Below are 22,532 nucleotides of genomic sequence, written 5' to 3' on the forward strand. Positions count from 1 at the left end.
ACACTAGACAACATTTCAGGCTATTATGGATTAGTCCCTATCCCAAGACTCTATGGTTGGCATAGCAACCCCATCTAGATCATGGGTAAAGGTTCTTCTGGAGGTTTTTGTCCAATAGGAACCTGTCCTAGGCGAGTTGGTAGCTAACAAGTGATCCCTTCTCTAATGACAAGTAATCCAAAGTGATTTAAATCACCTAGTGGGTTATTATTGGCAGGTTTTATCTGAAATATTGTACTGTATAGTAGTCCTGTGCTCTCTTGAATCAGGTTGCTTTTAGAATTCTGTGTTTTATATCATTATCGACCTGGAGTTAATGGTTTTTATTCTTCTTTTATCACTATGTATTTATTTGTGATCGATTCTGTGTACTTTTATGATCCTGTGAACCGCAATAAAGGAATTGAACTGAACTGAAATAAGGACTTAGGGCCTGGATACGTGTTCGGCGTTGTGGGAGCGGGCCGCCATGCCAGCGCCCGCTCCTGCACTGCCAAACTTAACCGCCGACTGCCCACCAGATTAGGAGTTTTCTCCTGGTCTGGCGGGTGGTGCTTTGGCGGTCCCACGGCGGTGCCTTTCAAAGGCTCATATCTGGTCGTGGTGCCCGCAGCACGACCGGATGGACCGCTAAACTCATAATTAAACCCTTAGTCAATGTGGCAACCTGAATCAAAAATTCAATAGAACTGAGACCCATGCACAACCCACTGAACAACATTGCTTAGAAGTGTTTCTTGGTATGGACCAGTCACATGACAGGAGTTCAGGGACTACGGTGGAACTCCAAACCCGCTTTCATTAATGAATAACACACTCAAAATAGCCCTAAGAATCAAGGAAGGTATTTTAAAAGGTTGATCCTAAAATCCTAGTCCAGCGCATGCAATTAGAATGGAAACCACAAGAACATGAACGATGATGCAGCAAAGAGGCCATGGATATTGAGAACAACAGGAAAAACTCTTGCATGGTTACAGAGTTCTATAGTGCTAACACCGTCATGCTGCTAGTACTAGGCGCTATGCTAGAGCTAGCTGAACCAGTGAATAATAAGCCTCCTTCTGAGGTTCAGAGATGGGCGCTCAGCATACCTTGTTTTCAAAACACAGCAACTGTTGTGTCGCTCAGAGATGGCAAGCCAGCGAGCTCCTGTGGCAAGCGCCCAGCCCTGGAGCATGAACAGGGGGCTCCGATGCCACCTTATCGTGGGCGCTTCTGCCCAAGGCCGTGTCTGCGACGGTCCTTCTCTGACCTACAAGCTGCAGGCATTCTTGCAAGATGGGATCAGTGCATTTGTTTTAAAAGACCTCGTCTTGGTTGTGACTTTGCTTTACAAAATGAAAACAATGATGGCGCGCGCAGACACTTACGTTTCTAATTATTCAGACATGTTATGAAGGAATGCGGAGAGCCTGGCATACAAAGCACAGAGTTCACAACAGGAGATCCTTAATCTTCCAATTATCCGACCACAGAAACACGGACTTTCCTTTCCCGCTGCTTCAGGGTGACTCTGAGCTGGAACTCTGTGCAGCTTCTCATAGTTCACCTTCGGGTGATCTGCCGTCGCTCTTGTCTGATAAATGTCGAATTACGTCTCCATTGTAAGGGCCCGAACAGTGAGCGTCGCCACTGTCGTCATTCATACTGCCAGACAGCACCAACGTCGAGCGTGGAAGCCATCTTGGGTAAAATGGATTCCAGGGGGAAGGACCCTGCTCTGGGTGCTTTCATTAATGGTGGATTGCAGGGATCCAGTCTCAGCACTGCCCGCGTCAATGGATCCCAAGCCCCTTGTACTCCATAACAGTGAATACATGAATGAATAAATACACTTGTAAAGTGCACAGAACACAGAGGTGCCCCAGCGCCTTGAACCAGAAGGGTACTCTAGCAAGATTGGATTGGCTGAGACGGGATCTAACACTCCCCAGAAGCTCGTGGGTCACCGCCTAAGGGGAGAAAATAAACGGGGTGCCACCTGCACAGGATATCACCCTCAGACCAGCCGGCAGTGCGATGCCAGTCAGTGGGGAGAGGAAGACATTGTAGTACTCAGTATCCCAATATTTTAGGAGTTGATGAGTAAGGTCGGCGGTGCAGTGATCGGAAAGGAAAGATTTAATCCACCGCAAGGCCGATCTTTTGATGCCACCGGAGCGTGTCATCCCACCTGAGATCAGGTGCACCAAGGCTGATGATGGTCCCTGGTCGAGGCTTCCTTTGACATGTTCTGTATCGTGACTCGCCGTGAACCCGGACTGAGCGCAACAAAGCAGAGCATTAGCTTCAATAAGTGTTCAGATGTTTATTAACCTTTTTTCAGCATCTTAGAGCAGGCTGGTAGCAGAGAATGGGTCTAAAACTGGCAATCACCTTAGGGTCAGAATTCGGTTTTTTTCCTTTCAATAAAGAGTTAACCTGCCCATATTTCCATAATTTGGTGAGAGTTGCCTGAGTCAAGGAGTCATTGCAGAGCCTATTTAGAACAGGATTAAGTGTCTGTACGGCTTTGGCAAGGATTTGAGGTGGGAACAGATGTAGCAGGGAGCACAATTTACTTGCCACAATAGCCTGAGCAGATTCCCCATCCAGACAGGATTAGACTGGAGGATGGACCTAGCTGAGTGTGCAGCGGTCTCCTTCCATAAACTGGAGGGAAGAAGTATCTCCTACTTGGAGTATAAACGATGGTGGGGGGTTGAATGACGTGGTCGTTCACGGTATCAGAGTAGACGGCACCGATTTAACTCTGGAAGAAGGACAGGTTCTCACGAGTTCGACCAATGGCATCAAATGTCTGTTGCAGGCCCAGGGGCTAGGAATGATTTTACAGTTTTAAAGATATCTTTAGAGCAGTTATCCAATGTTTCGATGAGTTAGCGAAAAAGCGACATGGGCTTGTTGAATGGTCTCGTAGCATTCACAGAGTGCTCCCTTCTAGCACTTTTTGTCAGCTAGTGCATAATTTTTCCACTAAATTTCTTTCTAGCCTCTTACGGTAACATTTTTCAATCATCAGTTCATTGACAAACCAGGGAGCGGACAACCTTGTTTGTGGGGAGGACGTAGATCCACTGAGCACTAACAGGTTGATGGAAGAAAAAGCCAATTGTCAAACCAGGCGAACTTTTCTTCTACGTTATCACTAAGACAAGGAGCGGAGGTCGATGCTACGAAGCTCCAGAGGAGTAGATTCAACTGTGGGTGAGGGCGGAAAGAGCAGACTAAGATCGAGATCGGATCAACACAGCGGACTAGGGGCGCTGACCTTAAAATAGTCCAGTTTAGAGAAGACCCAGCCCAATGCATGACCCGCCTGGTGAATGGGGTCTGTGACCAGCTGGGGCAGATTCAGAGTCACCAATGGTTCAGGAGTGTGCCTGGCCAGAAGGTGTCCTCTAGATTATTTGTAATTTTGCAATCCTCGAGCAAAGAGAACAAAGTTTATATTTGGATCGTTGGATAAAAGCCACTCCCGCTCCTCTGCAATTGGTTCAGCTTAAATGGGAGATGGAGAAAGCAGACGAGTCTGCAAGCACAATGGCTGGCAGCGAGGTGTGAGAAGACCATGTTTAGGTCAGAAAGAATAAATCCCATTCACTGGAGCCAACAAGATCTTAGACATCCAGCGGGGTAGGGATCTAACATTAATGAGGAAGCCAGTTAGCAGAAGTAACGCTGCTTCATGTACTACTGCCCGCAAGCTCTCCTGGAACCCAGGTATGAGCTAGTGGTTCACATAGTTTCCTCAGAGAGGCCCTGAAGAAGGTTTTGTAATGAAGGCAGGAAAATAACCCAACAATGTCCTTCACATTCAGCTTCTGAGCATGCAGCTTCCGACTGTTCCGTTGCCTTCGTTCCATAGCCCTGTGCCTGATGGTGCCCATGCCGTCACTTCCTGAACCGGCATCATGGCTGGCGCTGGATGCGCATGACCGCAGCCGGTCCCGCCTTTGGCACCTTGGTGCCAGGGTTGGACTTAAGTAGACCAAGGGCTTAGCTGCGTTCCACCTTAGAATGACTAAAGTGTCTCATGTAAAAAAACAAAAAAAGCATCTCTAGAGTGTGCTAATCATCAGGAAAAAGATGTCCGCCTTCTCCGCCTCAAGCAAGTGGGAGATGAGTGAATCCCAGAACAAGAGTAAAGAATAGTGTTTATATGCAGCAGATTAAAAAAGGCAAATAAGTAAAAATACAAAGGCAGAGAAATCCCATATGCATAATTCAGAAGGAATCAGGACCTAAGAGTCAGCAAGTGACACGTTCATTATAGGACGGTGTTTCTGACCAGGGGCGGAGAGATCTCCCAAGGTAAAGGCTCGAGCCCAGTGGTGTTATGCAGGCCCCGCAGTGCGGGGGTCCCCTAAGCTCCAGGGGCCCCCATCAGCACAATACTTTGGCCATAGAGCTCCTGATTGAGTCCGGAGTGGGCCCCTCCATGTACTTTGCAGGGACCCGCCTCAAGAGCCGTCCCTTACTTATCCCTGAGATGACCCATAAGCCATGTGATTCTATCGTGGTTGAGTTGGTGCTCAGTCTCAGGCACTTGTTTGCTTTGATCAAATACAAAGGTGACTCCAGGTGTTCGTGGGAAATGTCCTGGGAGGAATTGGGAAATATTTCCACCCTGCATTGTCGTCATAGGGTGTGTTAACGAGTGACTTTATGGCCAATCCACAAAAACTGGAAATCTTTGGTTGTGTGATGTGACTTGTCTGACACTTGCAGCAGCTCATGATCCCAGTGGAGAAACAAGTGAGTGGGTTTAGGGGCAGGAGAGAGTGTTTGCTTGAAGTGCTCTTCACCGCCTGTGCAGACACAAGGCTCAGAAGAGTTGCACTCTCATACCTCTTGCAACTTCTCACAAAACAAGAACACAAGCTGATGACAAGAATGCAGAAGCATTAACTGCCATAACCACATTCATAACCGAGTTACATGAAGTGGTACAGCTTGTGGCTTTCTGAATGGGGCACATAGCAGAGTCTGTCATGGAGTTTATGACCTTATAAAGGAACTCTGCTTTTGACCTTGGTTCTATAGATGCTCACAAGTCTCCTTGTTGACTTGCACTATCCTTATAATGTACGGCAGGAAGTAATTTTGCCCCAATATCACTTCTTTTTTTTGTTTTGTTTTTTAAACAATTTTTTATTTGAGTGGGTAAAAGAACAGTACAATTCATACATCAAACAAAGCAAAATGAGGAAACCGAATTCGACATATCTGGGACAGAAAACATCCCTAATAGCAGTAAAAATATACGGAGTGCAAAAAATGCAATAGAAATAATTCCCATAAGCACATCATGACAAGTACCAAATATGAAGTGCCATTATTCAACCATTCATCACTGCTACACCTGGCATCATTGGCAAGAGTCTCCCTTCCATTTTTGAAGGATTGCCTCCTCTGTTTTGATATGTTTTTGCTGGAATTATGCTTTGGGAACTGTGCCACTGCTGATCAGTGCCACAGTGCAAATGCTTCCTATGTTAAATTAATGTACTGATTGTATATTCCATGATTGGGGTATTTGATTTACCTATCAGCCCCTAGTATAGTGCACCATGTGTGCCCAAGGCTTGTAAATCAAATGCTGCTGGTGGGCTTGCAGCACTGGTTGTGCCACCCACAAAAGCAGCTTGTAAAGTGTGTCTCAGGCCTGCCATTGCAAGGCCTGTGTGCAGTCTAGCACTGCCATGTCGACTTGGCCAAGTGCACCCACTTGCCAGTCTCTAGACCTTCCCTTTACTTCATATCAGGGTGCATTGTCAGTATAAGGTAGGACATGCTCTAATGTGTGTAGCATATTCTAATATTGAATTACAGCCATTTTTGTTTTTCACTATTGAAGTCTACCTGTTCTCATAGGCCAGAATGGGCAGCTAAGATTGTTACATTCCTACAATACTAACTGACTCAGGGAACATGGTAGAAATTCGAATTTAGTATGCCTGAACTCAGAATAATAAAATTCATCTTTTAGTAAAGTTTATTTTAATATTCTGTGTTTGCAAATACCACTATTAGAAAGCAGGTATTTGCTTGCCTAACCATTTGAGCCTGCCTCTGCTGAGTTGCGTATTCCTTGTCTGAGTTTGTGAGTGACAGGGCTGGGGAATTCCAGGAGACATGCTGGGACATCCTAGTGGTGAATAGAGAGATTTACATCCAGATGGGAGGGAGGAGTGCACCTGGGACCTGAATAGGGCTGGGCCTTCCTTCTACAATGCTGGTTCCACCCCCTGTGGCTTGTCTGATGTCTCTGCCCTGCACTGTGAAAGGAGAGGAGGAATCATGTCAACAGAGTGCTCCAGAGCTTCCCTCTTCTGTGCTGGCTCCACCTCCTGTTTGGCGTCTGAAGTCTCTGCCCTGCACAGTGAAAGGAAGAGGAGAGTCATATAAACAAAGTGCTCAGGAACTGGTTTGGACTAGGCAGAGGCCTCTCTGCCTTCAGAGAACAAAGGATTTTGGGGTATAAATATTGGGACTCTGCTCCCAAGAAATTAGATCACTTCTGGAACAAGAAACCTTTCTGCCGAGGAGAAGAGCCAGGGAAGCTGCAAGAGTTTGGACTGCCCCTCTGCCAGTGTGCTGTTTGATGGGTTGGCCTGCAGTGGTTGCTACATTGCCAAGGGAAAGGAGAAGGAACTTTGTAAGGACTTTCATCTACACAATATTCTCCAAGGGCTTGAACTGTGTTTGCCTCCTGCTGAAGTCTCAGGGCCAAAAGACCTCACCTCCAGCTCCCTCCTGAATTTTCTTGCTGGGAATTCTGACTCCAGTCACTTGTGTGCCGCTGGAAGCGCGACGCATCGAGAAGAAGCGTGTCGCCGCCGCAGCTGAAATCGTGGCAAAGCCGGAAAAGTGAGCTTTCGCCGCATCTCCCTGTTCATCAAAGCTGCCTGCTGTCGCATCACCCGAGAATCGTGACAACATCGAAAGAGTCGCCATCGCATCACTCGAGAAGCATGTCGCAGGGCCTGTCGCGGCTCCAAAGTACAGAGTCGTCGCAATGCTGCCAGGACTTCATCGCATCGCCGCATCAAGGGTGCCATCTTCTCGCATCACAACTTGATCGCATCAAGGTGCCATCTTGCGCACCGCAACGGGCCCACAAGCCGAGAATCTACGCATTACCTTTGCTCTGTTAAGGCTCACGACGAGTCCCCTACTCTGCACAAGCATTGAGGAAGGACGCAACCGTTCCTCCGGATCACGGAACCGATGCATCTCCCCTTTTGTGAGCCTTTTGTTTACTTTGCGTTACGCATCCATGCACTTTGTTGAGAACTTTGTCGCATTTACCAACAACTTTAATTAAGAGACTTTAATCATCTTTTAAGTAACCTTAAGTGTAGTATTGTGGATTTTTGCCATTTGTAGTCTTGTGTTTAAGTCTATATAAAGAATACTTGTTTTTATAAAACCTGTGTTGTGTCCTTCTGTAGTCTTTCCACTATATTACTGTGTATATTCACAAATGCTTAACACACTGCCTCTGAGAGAAGCCTGTCTGCTCATGCCAAGCTACCAAGGGGGTGAGCAGGGGTTATTAAGGAGTGTAATCCCCTTATCCTGACTTAGAAGTAAGGGTCCCTATTTGGACAAAAGTAATAATCATTGCCAACTAGAGACCCCCAGATCTAACAATCACACTCTAACATTTTCATATTTTGACATTTGTTTCTTGATATCAAGTTACAAGAATGAGTAGATTGCAAGCATCTCTACTCTCATCTCGAGTAGCAGCTGGAATATAATACATGCAAAAATGCAATAATGATAATTCAGAGAAAATGCAACGTACAGAAAAGTGTAAAGTGCGGTTTTACAGCCATACACCCTGAACTCCTATGTTTACATTTGTTTTTTGATAGTAGGTAGAAAATTACAGATTAAATACATTTCAAACACCTCCAGTCTTGTCTCGAATAGCAGCCAGACAGTAAAAAATGTAGAATACAATACTACTAATACTTCCAAGAAAACGTACCTAAATAGTGCAAAGTGCAATTTTTGGCCGTTCAACATACCCTAGCCTTTTCACAATTCTGAACAGGAACGCAGAATATAGGTTTCCCACGACCTCGCATAATTGTTCATAGCATTAACTTTAAGAAATAGAGTTTTACAACTAACCATGAAGTAAAGAATCCTGATCATCTTGCGCTTAGTAATAAACGTAATCTGTATTTAACTCCCAAGGAGCAGAGAGGGTGGAATTCATAATCATCATTCATCTGCTGCCATTAATGAAGAAGAACTATCCATATCCCCCTAAATCTGCGTCCTGCACTCATACGTTTAGCATATGCCTCCTTGAACCCATACGCCCTAGACATCTTACTAAACCCTTGCTGTGCGGATGGCATCCTATGATCCGATTTACAATTCTGAAGGATCAGAGATCCGGCTACCGCTATTGAGATAAAATATTGATAGTTCCTCAGATGATGGATCTCATACGAGGAACTAAATAGCACCAACCTGAGAGATGGAGCAATTAGACAGCGATCGATTGACAACCTTAAACACATCCTCCCAGGAGTGTTGTAAATGACAGCCAGGAAAACATGTATGATTCCAGCCTCCTGCTCCCCAGCTGGACACCTAAAGCATCGAGCTGGAAGCAGTGGAAGCATCCTATGGAGCCTTTAAGGTGTATAGTAAGTCAACCATCTTGATAAAAAAGCCGTCCTATTATAATTGCCTGCACTTGGTGCTTGTGTCCCACCTCACTGTGTAACTCTCGTTCTTTGATAATCAATCTACAACCTGTTTCTTCTTCTATTTTCAACAAGAATCCATCTATCTCCTCCTGTTCGATAGTCTGGCGTAAAAGACGATGACACCCACCCACTCCACCCCAGTATCCCTTCTGCAGTGTGTTGCATCTCCCAAGCAGTGTCTCACCTTCAGAAGGCCCATTGGTTGTTCCTCCTCGCATTTCTTCTCTAGATCTGTTATTAGGGCACTGAGAGAGGTGATTCGATTGGAGAGTTCGTCCATATTTGCATTTTCTTCCATGGTGATTGTCTTCTCCATCTCCTCCAGTCTCTGGTTCAGTGTCTGCTCTTTGTCTCTCAGGAGCTGCTGCAGTTCTTTAACCTCAGTCGCAATTTTCTGCTTCTCAGCTCTCACCTTGTTCTGTCAGCAGAAAAGAAAGGCTGGTTAGATTCAGGAAATCTTTCAATAATCACAGTCATCAATTAGGTGCAAGCCAAGGGGGCACTGCAGCGGGGGCAGAGGTTCTGTCAGAAACAGAGACATGGCTGGTATCATATTTAGAGGCACAGGAGCTTCTGCCAAAAAAGTAAGGCAGATAAAAGTCCTTTTATTTCATTTGCAAGCTGTGCACTGTTGGTACCTTCCCTTCAGTCGTCTTCGCCCTCCTCTACACCTGCCCACCATTGATAGGGACGTTGGATGCTAAACAGTGCAGAATCCGTGCTCTGTTCAGGAGGCGGGAAGGGACCGGTGTGTGGGAGACTCCAGGCTGAGATGTGAACACAGATGCAGCAGTTGCAGATCTGTAGGATGCAGGAGCTCGCGTATACCTGTGTGCACTGGGGTGTGCCAGGTGTGATCCGGTCCAAGCGAGGATAGACCGCCACAACTCAGAGCACTGAAGGACGTGTCTGCCCGGTGTGGGTAAAACGCCCGGCGCGTCCACCAGGCACAAAAATAAACAATGATCATGCTTTGGGGCTGAGAGCAGGGATTGGCTGAATGGCTGACTTCAAATATCAGTGGGTGTGACTGACAGGTGAGTAAATAGGGCAAAGAATGGAAATCTTGGAGCACCTGGGCATGCAATGTCAGCCATGGAGCGGAGAATGGTGCAGAGCTCCAGAGGGGATGATATCACTGGGGGCGGGGGATGGCAGCTAGATCCTTCCCAGAGCCCACGTCACCAGGAAACTAAGGGGAGCATTTCAAGGAGCACCCCGCCATAGTCTACCCTTCAGCTCCAAGAGGGTCAGGCCTTGCCTCACTGTTGGCCCTATTCACAAAGGAAAGTGCCTAAAAAATTGAATGTGTGTCATCATGTAATGTAACTGGTGCTATGTGAAGCGCTCTGATACCCGATTCGGCTCGGGTATAGTTTGCGCTATGTAAAACTCTACAAAAAAAAATAAAGTCCACGTGGGGAGTTCCCTGCACACGTACATGTTGGCCTACAATGCAGCGTAGATCTCCACCCAGAAGGTATTTACCAGATCTGATTGGATTCTCTGCCCAGTAGTAGGATTCCAAGTCTCACCGCCTTACCAGAAAAGTTGGAAACCTTTACAACAAAGATGGTGGCCTCGAAACCGGGTTCCTGACCTGCTTTATGGCCAGCTTCTTCTATGGAAGCCCAAGAGGAGACCAGGTAAGAAACTAGTTCAGGTTCATGGGTATGTATATTTATCATCCACACAGATGTATTCAGAGTATCTCCATAAAATCTATTTCATGCCCGGTGATTGGTCACTCAGACTCGTCCATGTGACCCATCGCCAGGTTTCTTCCCAGCATTTAAGTGCTGGCAGTAACACCAATATTCTGCCAAGTGTGGATTGAACCAGAAATTCCTAAAGGACCGAACCACGGTATCACGCCAAACATGTATAAGTCCATGCATGTGTTGGGACATTGAGTGTAACATTGAATTGGGCAACACTAATTTATTCTCGTCCGACATGCAGATATCATGTAAGTCAGGGGTCTTCCACCCTCTCTGTAATCAGAGCTACATATGTTCAATGAAACTCATCGAGAGCTACTATTATTATTAGTCTTGTAACAGTGACCACATCTGACAAGATTGCATTAATGGTCGCCATATGCAAGGTTACTACCAGCAGTGATCCCCCCGGCACATCAGGCGTGGTTGCCAACGTAATGTAAGAAAGGCTTTGCCAATATGGTATGCTTCTACATGGGTCACATAACAGCCATAGCACCATGTCTCTGGTACCAAGATGGCAACATTTGTAGAATGTCTCCCCAATACCACATCATTTACCACTCAAATATCAGATTTAAATATATTTTGGAGATTCAGCCATTTTTCTCCAAATACCAGCTTATGAGTTCTGATCATAAACATATTTTAGTCTAAAATATACACTCTCACTTTTGGTACTAGTATATTATTTCATTCAAGCAGAAGCTTCTAATTTAGTAGGCGTGCCTACCGCTGGCTGGGAAGCTACCAGTAGCTCACGATCTATTCGTCAGAGAAGCCTGATTCAAGAATTTTGTACAATCTGCTGCTTCCCACGTTTTCTTTTCTTCATTCTGAAGCTCTCTGAGCTCTTCTAATGTCTGAATTGTTTTCAACATGAAACATGTTACTTTGTCATTTTCATTTTTACACTGATCTTTTGTTTTAATGTACTAGACGGAAGAGCACAGAACTGCACAACTTCTCCAACGTATTTATTGCCAAATGTAACCAAATCATCTCCATTCCTGTGTGCGGCACATTTTACAACTGAGAACTCTTTAGGTAAATGCAATTTATTAAGTAAATTCAGAATGTGTGACCCGTTCTTTACTGGAGCAACAGAAGGCGTTTGAGGAACAATTTGCGACCACAGTTGACCAAAGCTGTGCACCGCTGCGAAACCCTACAGACTATCAGTGTAGATATGAGCATGCAATCCACTGGTCCCTCAGCACGCTCTTGTGAGACCAATCAGCTCTGCCTCTTGTGCTGAAGTTACACTGCACACGTATGATGCTTCTACTGCACACGTGAAACTGCAGATGCTGCTCTTAGTATCCACAGCGGCCTCTCAGACAAGAACCCTCGACGAACAAAAACAAGTCAGCCACTTGAAGCGGTACATCTCTAGCAGCAAGAAAGACCTAAACGCAGAAAGAGGGACAGCAAAAGCAGGTAGAAAGACAAAAGGGCAGCTCTAGCAGCAGAGCAGTGACGACGCTGCCACTAGACCACAAGGGATGAGGCTCAGGCAGGAGACTGCGGGTGGAGGAGGGTCTCGAACCCCGACCTCCGGGTCAGCAGCAGATGACGGGACAGCAGCAGCTACAAGATGGGGCTGCGCTGCGGAGGGGCAAGTCCACTATTAGATACAAGATGGGGCTGCGCTGCGGAGGGGCAAGTCCACTATTAGATACAAGATGGGGCTGCGCTGCGGAGGGGCAAGTCCACTATTAGATACAAGATGGGGCTGCGCTGCGGAGGGGCAAGTCCACTATTAGATACAAGATGGGGCTGCGCTGCGGAGGGGCAAGTCCACTATTAGATACAAGATGGGGCTGCGCTGCGGAGGGGCAAGTCCACTATTAGATACAAGATGGGGCTGCGCTGCGGAGGGGCAAGTCCACTATTAGATACAAGACGGGGCTGCGCTACGGAGGGGCAAGTCCACTATTAGATGCAAGATGGGGCTGCGCTGCGGAGGGGCAAGTCCACTATTAGATACAAGACGGGGCTGCGCTGCGGAGGGGCAAGTCCACTATTAGATACAAGATGGGGCTGCGCTGCGGAGGGGCAAGTCCACTATTAGATACAAGATGGGGCTGCGCTGCGGAGGGGCAAGTCCACTATTAGATACAAGATGGGGCTGCGCTGCGGAGGGGCAAGTCCACTATTAGATGCAAGATGGGGCTGCGCTGCGGAGGGGCAAGTCCACTATTAGATAGTAATCAATCACGGCCGCAATCCTCAACAGTATCCTCTGTTCTGGAATTGGCTAAACTGTTGCAGGATTCACTGCGTTACTCCTTCTGCAAAAATGTTTCTCAGCTACACAAATAAATTGCTCACACTTTATCAAATGCTGAGTACGAAGAAGTAACATCTCAACTGAATAAGGGATAAAAACAATTAGTTAGTAGCCCTTCACAATCCCTTCACTTTGCTGAGTTCCAAAGAAAACTGCTGCAACTGATTTAAAACCATCATTTACTAGATCTAACGTCACAGAAAAATAAGCCAACGGCAATTCTGCAACCCCTCCTGTGCCCGGTTCATTCACACTTGACTCTTTTCACTCTAGACTTTCTTTCTTTTGTGTTTTGTTTCCTTCCTTCTTTGACTAATTATCTCTGCAGTTTTTTTAATGTTCCCATTCTGTGGGCTCTTTATTAAATCTCCAATATGTGTTTTTAGAGCTAGCCAACTCATACCAATATCCTCGTCATCACTCACATCCACTCTGTAATTCCTGCTTCTCATACGCACATCTAGCTGCTTCCTTGCTCTTATACTTCAGCTCCTTCTTACTCTATTCAGTGAATTATTCTGTGCAAGTTGTGCCCCGAAAAATGTATCCTAATTCAATTAAGAGTTAATTTCCTTCCCCATTGTCTCAATTGGGGTTACTGTGGCGACAGTGTTAATAGCAGCCGATCCACCAGGACCGCGTCATTCTCGGGTGCACTCACCTCTCTATGCACACTCACCTTTCCCGCCCCTATCTCTGAGCCTGTGGTCTTGCGGTTTGTGCTGCATCATTCTACGGAGGAAGTCTCCCCATCACCATCTGCACCGCGTCCAGGTATACTGTGATGTTCACCTCTGACCAGTCCTCCTAAGAGCAGTGTGAACCGACTACGACCCGAGTCTATAGCAAAGGTAAACCTGACAATAATAAATCTAAGGGCTTCAGAGAGACCATATCACATGTGGATCACTATCAGGGCCGGACTGAGAACCCAAACCGGCCCTGGCAAAGTGCTCGGCCGGCCCCTTGGGGGTGCAACCGAGCTCTTTGCCGGGGCCGGTTTTTGGCCGATTTTGTTACAGGGCCGATTTTGCTCCAAAAACAACAGTGTAACAAAAATGGCCACCAGGGCCCAAAACCGGCCCCCACCCTTGTGGCGCACCGGGGGATTGCCCGGTGCCCGCAATGGCCAGCCCGGGCCTGATCACTATGACGTGATTTAAAGAAGTCTTCCTTAGACAAAACTTTGATTCGAATTATACAGATCCCGGCAGCGAGTCCGTCTGAAACTGAAAGTCTCTTGGCCATCTCCTCCCTGGACTGAATGTAAAATGCTCGGTTTTCTTCATGAAGCTGTTAATATGGATGTTGATGTACGCAATGATATGTGTACATAAAAACAAAATCGAATCACTGTTGTCGAAATCACCCGACATGACCTCTCCATCAACCCCAAGTCAGAAAAACCTGGTCAGGCAGGAGCTGCCATCTAGTGCTGAGGCAACGGATTGACAGATCAAAGGTGGGGTGTGCCACCAGAAATACCAATAGAAAAAACTCACAAATAGGAAAAACACGCATTCCCGAAACACCATAAAGTTAAATGCCACATGAAGTTAGGGAGACTCAGTCAATCATTACACAGCACATGCAGTGATCACAGGCTCCCAATGCCGGACATCTGGACACGGTACCCACTTGCCCGTATTGTGTCCACGCAAAGTTGAGACCCACCTGCGTTTGTTATCAGGTGGGAGTAGTGAATGGCTCCATGACTAGGCCCACATTCATCTCCCTTAACAGTATCTATGAACTGTTTGATGATGATCCAAGAAATGTATATAAAGTGGCTCAAAAAGATTGTACTTTGAGACAGACGTCAGACCTCGACTCTATAACAGGTCTCCCGGCTGAAGTGTTTGATTAAACCAACTATTCCTGCCTTGCCAAACGTCTCTTGTTTCTTCAAGGTAAATTCATATTTGTGCAACAAACTGTGAGGGCGAAGTGAGGGCAAGGACAGAACATGGCAGAAATCTATCTTTGTTGCATCCTCATTGCAGCAAGGGCAGAGCTTACATTGCTACAACAGGTGCAGTGACACCGGCGCCCAGAAGCAAAGCAGCCCTGATTATTGCTGGATTTTATATTTCAAAGAGGCAGCCACGGGCTCCATTTCCATTCTTGCAAAAGGCCCCGTGATGCACTGGTTACACTATTGCACTAAGGGTCATGACTAGGGGAGGGCTCCACTCCGTCTGCAGAGTTTGCAGAGGTTTGCCACTTTGAGCTATGCTAGGAATGCGGAGTTTGGCAAAATCTCTTCCGGCAGCTGCGAAGCGGAGTTTACTGCCCGGTCATGTGCAAATATTGCCCTCAACTGGGCTATCGTCGGCTGCTTGATCGGCAGGTGGCCTCTGTCATCACTCATGGCACCAGTACAGCGCCACTGTGCTTGTGCATGTGGGGGCTGGGCTTGCAACAGCGGGGTCTCTCTCTTTCCCGCTCCCTCTTAGCACTCCTACTGCTGCATCACAACAAATCGCGCTCAACAAACTAAAACTACTAGACCTCGTGTCAGTTAGAACTCAAATCAAATCAGGTGTTTGTTAAGCGCAACTACTCACCCGTAAGTGTCTCAAGGCGCAGAGAGTGTGTGTGGGGGAGGGGGGGGGGGGTTCGCAGGTTCCAGTCCATCAAGAAGGGGGTCTGTCGAAGAGCCAGTTTTTGAGGTTTCTTGGGAAGATGGGGAGCAATGTTATCTGTCTGAGGTGGAGAGGAAGGGCGTTCCAGGCTTTGGCCGCGCAGAAGGAGAAGGAGCGGCCTCCCGATCTGGTCTTTCTGGTGCGGGGGACCAGGACATAGGAGAGCTGGGCTGATCATAGGGTCCTTTGGGGTGCAAGGAATTTGAGTCGGCTGTTGAGGTATGCTGGTCCGGTGTCGTGGAGGGCCTTGTGAGCGTGGGTTAGCATCTTGAAGGTGACTCTAGCTTCGATGGGGAGACAGTGGCGTGTGTAAAAGGTGCTGGGAGATGTGGCAATGGCTTGGCAGGTTGAGGGACCAGTTTTGCAGCGGCATTTTGGATGTTCTGTAGCTTGCGGGTGAGGTTTTTGTTTATTCCGGCATAGACTGTGTTGCTGTAGTCGAGCCTGCTGGTGACCAGGGCATGAGTGACGGTCTTTCTGTGTTCAAGGAGGATCCATTTGAAGGTCTTATGTAGGAGGCGGAAGGTGTGGAAGCAGAACTGTCTGCAGGAAAAGGACGCTCTGGCAAGACGGAATCTCTTGCAGGTCGCCTCGTCCTCTTGCTCGCAACTGGAGTTGTCGCTGCAGCAGCATGGTAGGCGCAGCTCGGTCTCGGCGACTCGAGTACTTCAGTGGTGTATCAGAGAGAATCAGGAAGGTTGAGATCGGATGCTTTGATTTACTTAAACACTTTCCTGCTGGAGTACTCCCTGACTGACCATCCTTGTCATCCACAGCGGATGAGCATGCTCCCTCGTAAGTAGTTCTGCCTCCTGAGAGTTTAACTGCTCGCTGCCTTATGCCTACAGCACACTAACACTTCCAAGGCAAAGAGGAACGGCTGCTCTGCTGAAAGTAAACAGTCCCTCTATGTAGTGCTGAGAAGACCCCTCACGACTTTTCAATGAATTGAAGTGCGGCGAATAAAAGTGCAGCGCCACAAGCTTTAATTTCCTGTGCACAGTAAGATTTTGTTTGGCAACTTTCCAATGGCATTCATTGCCAGTTTCACAGTGCGGTGCTTCAGTTGGATTGATATTTCTCTGTCACTGGTTTTGGCCAAAACCTGCCATTTTTCCCCAGTGTGGGTCACATAATTGAATCTTACTGGGTGGCGCGGGGTGCTCTCTCCTAAGTTCACATGCCCCCACTTGCTTTCAGCCCTTGATATCGATGAAAGATTTTAGAAACTAATGGAATGTATCATACTGACATGACATAAAGCCCAAGCATCATACTTTGAGGAAAATATTTAATGGCGCTGCGAACTCTGCGGAAACCCATTGGTTTTTTTTAACTCCGGGAGGTCCGCCCACCTCTTACCATGACGCATGGACTACACTACTGCCCTAAGGCTCATGACGCACTACCTACACTACTGCCATATTGCCCATGATGCATGGCGTACACTAAAGTTGCAAGGCTCACAACAAACTGCCTACACTACTGCACTAAAGCTCCTCACTTGCTGCCTACACTACTACCCTAAGACTTCTGATGGGCTGCCTACACTACTGACCTAAGGATAATGACGCACTATCTACTCTACTGCCCTAAGGCTCATGATGTACTGCCAACACTACTGCTCTAGGGCTCATGACACGATGCCTAAACTACTGCGCTAGGGTGTATGATGCGCTGCCTACACTACTGCCATAAGGCCAATGAAGCACTGCCTACACTAATGTGCTAAGGCTCATGACCCACTGCCTACACTACTGCCATAATGCCCATGACACTAACTACACTACTACCCTAAGGATCGTGACCTGCTGCCTACACTACTTACCTTAGGCCCATGACATACTAACTACACTACAGCCCTACGGATCATGACGCGCTGCTTACACTACTGCCCCGAGACTCATTGCACACTTCCTACACTAGTGCTCTAAGGCTCATAATGCATTGCCCACACTACTGCCCTACGGATCATGAAGCGCTGCCTACATTGCTGCCCTACAATACTACTCGAAGGCTCATGAGACACTGCCTAAATTACTACCCTATGGCTTATGATGTACTGCCTACACTACTGCCCTAAGAACTATGAAACATGGTAACACTACTGTACTAGGACGCACTGCCTACACTACTGCCCGAAGGCTTTTGATGCACTACCTACACTACTGCCATAAGGCCATTGACAAACTGCTTGCAATACTGCCTAAAGGGTCCTGGTGCAATGCCTACAATACTGCCCTAAGACCCCTGCCACACTGCATACACTACTGAGCTAAGGCTCAAATCGCACTGCCCACACTACTACCCTAAGGCTCATGACACACTGCCTACACTGCTGAGCTAAGGCTCATGATATGCTGTCACCACTACTGCTCCGAGGCTCGAAATACACTGCCTACATTACTGATCTAGGACTCATGATGAGCAACCTACATTACTGCCTTATAGATCCTGATGTACTGCCTACACTACTGTGCTAAGGTTCATAATGCACTGCCTACACTACTGCCCTAAGGCCAGTGACACGCTTCCTACACTACTGCGCTAAAGCTCATTGCCCGCTGCCTACACTACTGCCCTAAGAATCATGACAAACTCCCTACACTACTTCCCAAAGCCTATGAAGCCCTAACTACACTACAGCCCTAAGGCTCATGAAGTGCTGCCTACACTACTGCCCTAAGGACCATGAAACATGCCAACACTATTACACTAGGACGCACTGCCTACACTACTGCCCTAAGACAAATGACACACTGCCTAGACTACTGCCCTACGAGTAATGACAAACTGCTTACAATACTTCCTAAAGGGTCATGGTGCAATGCCTACACTACTGCCCTAAGACTCCTGTCACACTGCCTACACTACTGAGCTAAGGCTCATGATACGCTGTCACTACTACTGCCCCAAGGCTCGAAATGCACTTCCTACATTACTGCCCTATGGGTCCTGATGTACTGCCTACACTACTGCGCTAAAGCTCATGACACACTGCCTAAACTACTGCCCTAAGGTCCATGATGCACTGGTAACACTACTACAATAAGGCCCATGAAGTGCTGCCTACAATACTGCCGCAAGGCCCATGGCACGCTAACTACACTACTACTCTACAGATCATAATGGGCTGCCTACAATACTGCCCTACAGTACTCCAGTAAGGCTCATTATGCACTGCCTACACTACTCTCCCAAGGCTGATGACAAGCTTGCTACACTACTACCCCAAAGCTCATTGCCCGCTGCATCTACTACTGCCCTAAGAATCATGACAAACTCCCTACACTACTTCCCTAAAGCCTATGAAGCGCTAACTACACTACTGCCCTAAGGCTCATGAAGTGCTGCCTACACTGCTGCCCTACAGTACTGCCATAAGGCTCACAACGCACTGCCTATACTAATGCCCTAAAGCTCATGACACACTGCAGGAAGCACTGTCCTAAGGCCCATGGCACGCTGCCTACACTACTGCACTAAGGGTCATGAGACACTGTCTAAACTACTACACAAAGGCTTAGGACAAACTGCCTACACTACTGCCATAAGGTTTAAGGCACACTGCCTACACTACTGCCCTAAGGCTTAGGACAAACTGCCTACACTACTGCCATAAGGCTTAAGGCACACTGCCTACACTACTGTCATAAGGCTTATGGCACACTGCCTACACTACTGCCATAAGGCTTATGGCACACTGCCTACACTACTGCCATAAGGCCTATGACACACTGCCTACACTACTGCCATAAGGCTTAAGGCACACTGCCTACACTACTGCCATAAGGCCTATGACACACTGCCTACACTACTGCCATAAGGCCTATGACACACTGCCTACACTACTGCCATAAGGCTTAAGGCACACTGCCTACAACACTGCCATAAGGCCTATGACACACTGCCTACACTACTGCCATAAGGCCTATGACACACTGCCTACACTACTGCCATAAGGCCTATGACACACTGCCTACACTACTGCCATAAGGCCCATGACACACTGCCTACACTACTGCCATAAGGCTTAAGGCACACTGCCTACACTACTGCCATAAGGCCTATGACACACTGCCTACACTACTGCCATAAGGCCTATGACACACTGCCTACACTACTGCCATAAGGCTTAAGGCACACTGCCTACACTACTGCCATAAGGCCTATGACACACTGCCTACACTACTGCCATAAGGCCCATGACACACTGCCTACACTACTGCCATAAGGCTTAAGGCACACTGCCTACACTACTGCCATAAGGCCTATGACACACTGCCTACACTACTGCCATAAGGCCTATGACACACTGCCTACACTACTGCCATAAGGCTTAAGGCACACTGCCTACACTACTGCCATAAGGCCTATGACACACTGCCTACACTACTGCCATAAGGCTTAAGGCACACTGCCTACACTACTGCCATAAGGCCCATGACACACTGCCTACACTACTGCCATAAGGCTTAAGGCACACTGCCTACACTACTGCCATAAGGCCCATGACACACTGCCTACATTACTGCCCTAAGGCTCAGTACTTGCTGTCTACACTACTGCCCAATGGATTATGATGTGTTGCCTACACGACTGCTCTAAGCCCATGGCACCCTAACTACACTACTGCCCTAAGGATCATGACACGCTGCATACACTACTGCCCTAAAGTGCATGATGCACTGCCGCTACTGCCTTAAGTCCCATAACAATCTGCCTACAATACTTCTCTAAGGATTATGAGACACTGCCTAAACTACTACTCGAAGCCTTATGATGCACTACCTACACTACTGCCCTAATGACCATGAAACATGCCAACACTATTACACTAGGACGCACTGCTTACACTACTGCCCTAAGGACCAGGAAACATGCCAACACTATTACACTAGGACGCACTGCCTACACTACTGCCCTAAGACAAATGACACACTGCCTACACTACTGCCCTACGGGCATTGACACACTGCTTACAATAAAGCACAAAGGTTCATATTGTAATGCCTACACTACTGCCCTAATAATACTCATGACACACTGCATACACTACTAAGCTAAGGCTCCTCATGCTCTCCTACACTAATGCGCTAAGGCTCATGACACTCTGCCTACACTACTATTCTAAGACTTATGACGCATTGCCTACACGACTGCTCTAAGGCTCAGGATGCACTGTCTACACTACTGTGATATGGCTCATTATGCCCTGCCCACACTAGTCTGCTAAGGCCCATGACCCACTGCCTACACTACTGCCCTAATGACCATTACACACTAACTAACCAACTGCCCTAAGGATCATGACCCGCTGCCTACATTACTTCATTAAGGCACATGACACGCTAACTCCACTACTCCCCAAACGATTATGATGCACTGCCTACGCTACTACCCTATGGCTTATGATGCACCGCCTACACTACTGCCCTAAGAACCATGAAACATGCCAACACAACTATGTTAGGACACACTACCTACACTACTGCCCTAAGGCTTTTGGCACACTGCCTGCACTACTGCCTTAAGGCCCATTACACACTAACTAACCAACTACCCTAAAGATCAGGACCCACTGCCTACATTACTTCCCTAAGGCACATGACACGCAAACTACACTACTCCCCAAACGATCATGACGCACTGCCTACTTTACTGCTCTAAGGCTTATGATGTACTGCCTAAACTACTACCCTAAGGCTTATGATGCACTGCCTACACTACTGCCATAAGAACCATGAAACGTGCCAACACTACTATGCTAGGACACACTACCTACACTACTGCCCTAAGGCTTTTGGCATAATGCCTACACTACTGCCCTAAGGCCCATGACAAACTGCCTACAATACTGCCCAAAGTCTCGTGATGCACTGCCTACACTACTGTCCTAAGTCTCATGATGCACTGCATACACTACTATGCTAAGGCTCCTCAGGCACTGCCTGAACTACTGCCCTAAACTTCCTGACGGACTTCCCACACTACAACCCTAAGGTCCATGACACACTGCTGCCCTGAGGGGCAAGACGCACTGACTACACTACTGACCTAAAGTTAATGACATGCATTGCACTACTGCCCTAAGGTTAATGATGAACTGCCTACACTACTGCCCTAAGACTTGTGATGCACTGCCTACACTACTAATCTAGGGCTTACGACACGCTGCCTACACTCCTGCGCTAAGGCTCTTGACGCACTGCCTACACTACTGAGCTACAGCTCATGAAACGCTGCGTAAACTACTGCCCCAAGGCCTGTGACGCACTGGTTACACTACTACACTAAGAACTATGATGCCTGCCTACATTCCTGCCCTAAGGCTCATTATGTGCTGTCTATACCACTGCCCTAAGAATCATGATGCGCTGCCTACACTATTTCCCTAAGACCCATGACATGCCAACTGCACAACTGCCCTAAGGCTCATGACGCACTGCCTACACTACTGTCCTAAGGCTCATGACGCACCGCCTACACTACTGCCATAAGGCTCATGAAACAGAGCAACAATATCTCAACTGATGTCTCTAGGCAGGACGGTTAGACATGTATGTACAATACATTACACGAAAAGAAAACGAGAGACTAAGCAGATTTTAAAATGTGCACGTGGCATCATATAATTAAGATCAAATTTCAGAAAAAGCAAGGTACAGTTATAACAGCACTGAGGGCAAAAATGTGCTTGAACAACCCTAATTGGACGTGGTGCTCAATTGTGTACGTGACACAAAAAAGTGGTGACGCAAGTGACAATGTGAGGTCAGCGAAAAAACGGCTCAAGGTGCGGACGTGAACAAGTATATACAGTAAATAAAGTGTTTCAAAACAATGATTAACAATTTTTGGATGAAAAATGACATTAATTTACGTTGAACCACAGTAGATGCGCCTTTAGTTGCGCTGATGAGTCATAACTGTACCTTGCTTTTTCTCAAACTTGATCTTAATTCTATGATGCCACGTGCAATTTTTAAAATCTGCTTAGCGTCTCCCGTTTTCTTTTCGTGTAATGTATTGTACGTACATGTCTAACCGTCCTGCCTAGTGAATCCAGGTGAGATATTGGTGCTCTGTTTCAAGTACCGACCGAATCTCAACATGGTTTATGGGTTATACT

General features: G+C 47.2%; 1 protein-coding gene across 3 annotated transcripts in view; it reads right to left on the reverse strand.

Annotated features, from left to right (window-relative positions):
- LOC144828380 (zinc finger protein RFP-like) overlaps window positions 1-22,532 on the reverse strand; it is a 341,356-nt gene that overhangs the window by 70,825 nt on the left and 247,999 nt on the right. For all 3 annotated transcript variants that reach the window (XM_078686492.1, XM_078686494.1, XM_078686493.1), the window contains one exon: window positions 8,926-9,159. In XM_078686492.1, the coding sequence (XP_078542618.1) occupies window positions 8,926-9,159 (234 nt within the window). The remainder of the gene's footprint in view (window positions 1-8,925; window positions 9,160-22,532) is intronic.

Source organism: Lissotriton helveticus, chromosome 4_1 (genome assembly GCF_964261635.1).
Source record: "Lissotriton helveticus chromosome 4_1, aLisHel1.1, whole genome shotgun sequence".
NCBI lineage: Eukaryota > Metazoa > Chordata > Amphibia > Caudata > Salamandridae > Lissotriton > Lissotriton helveticus.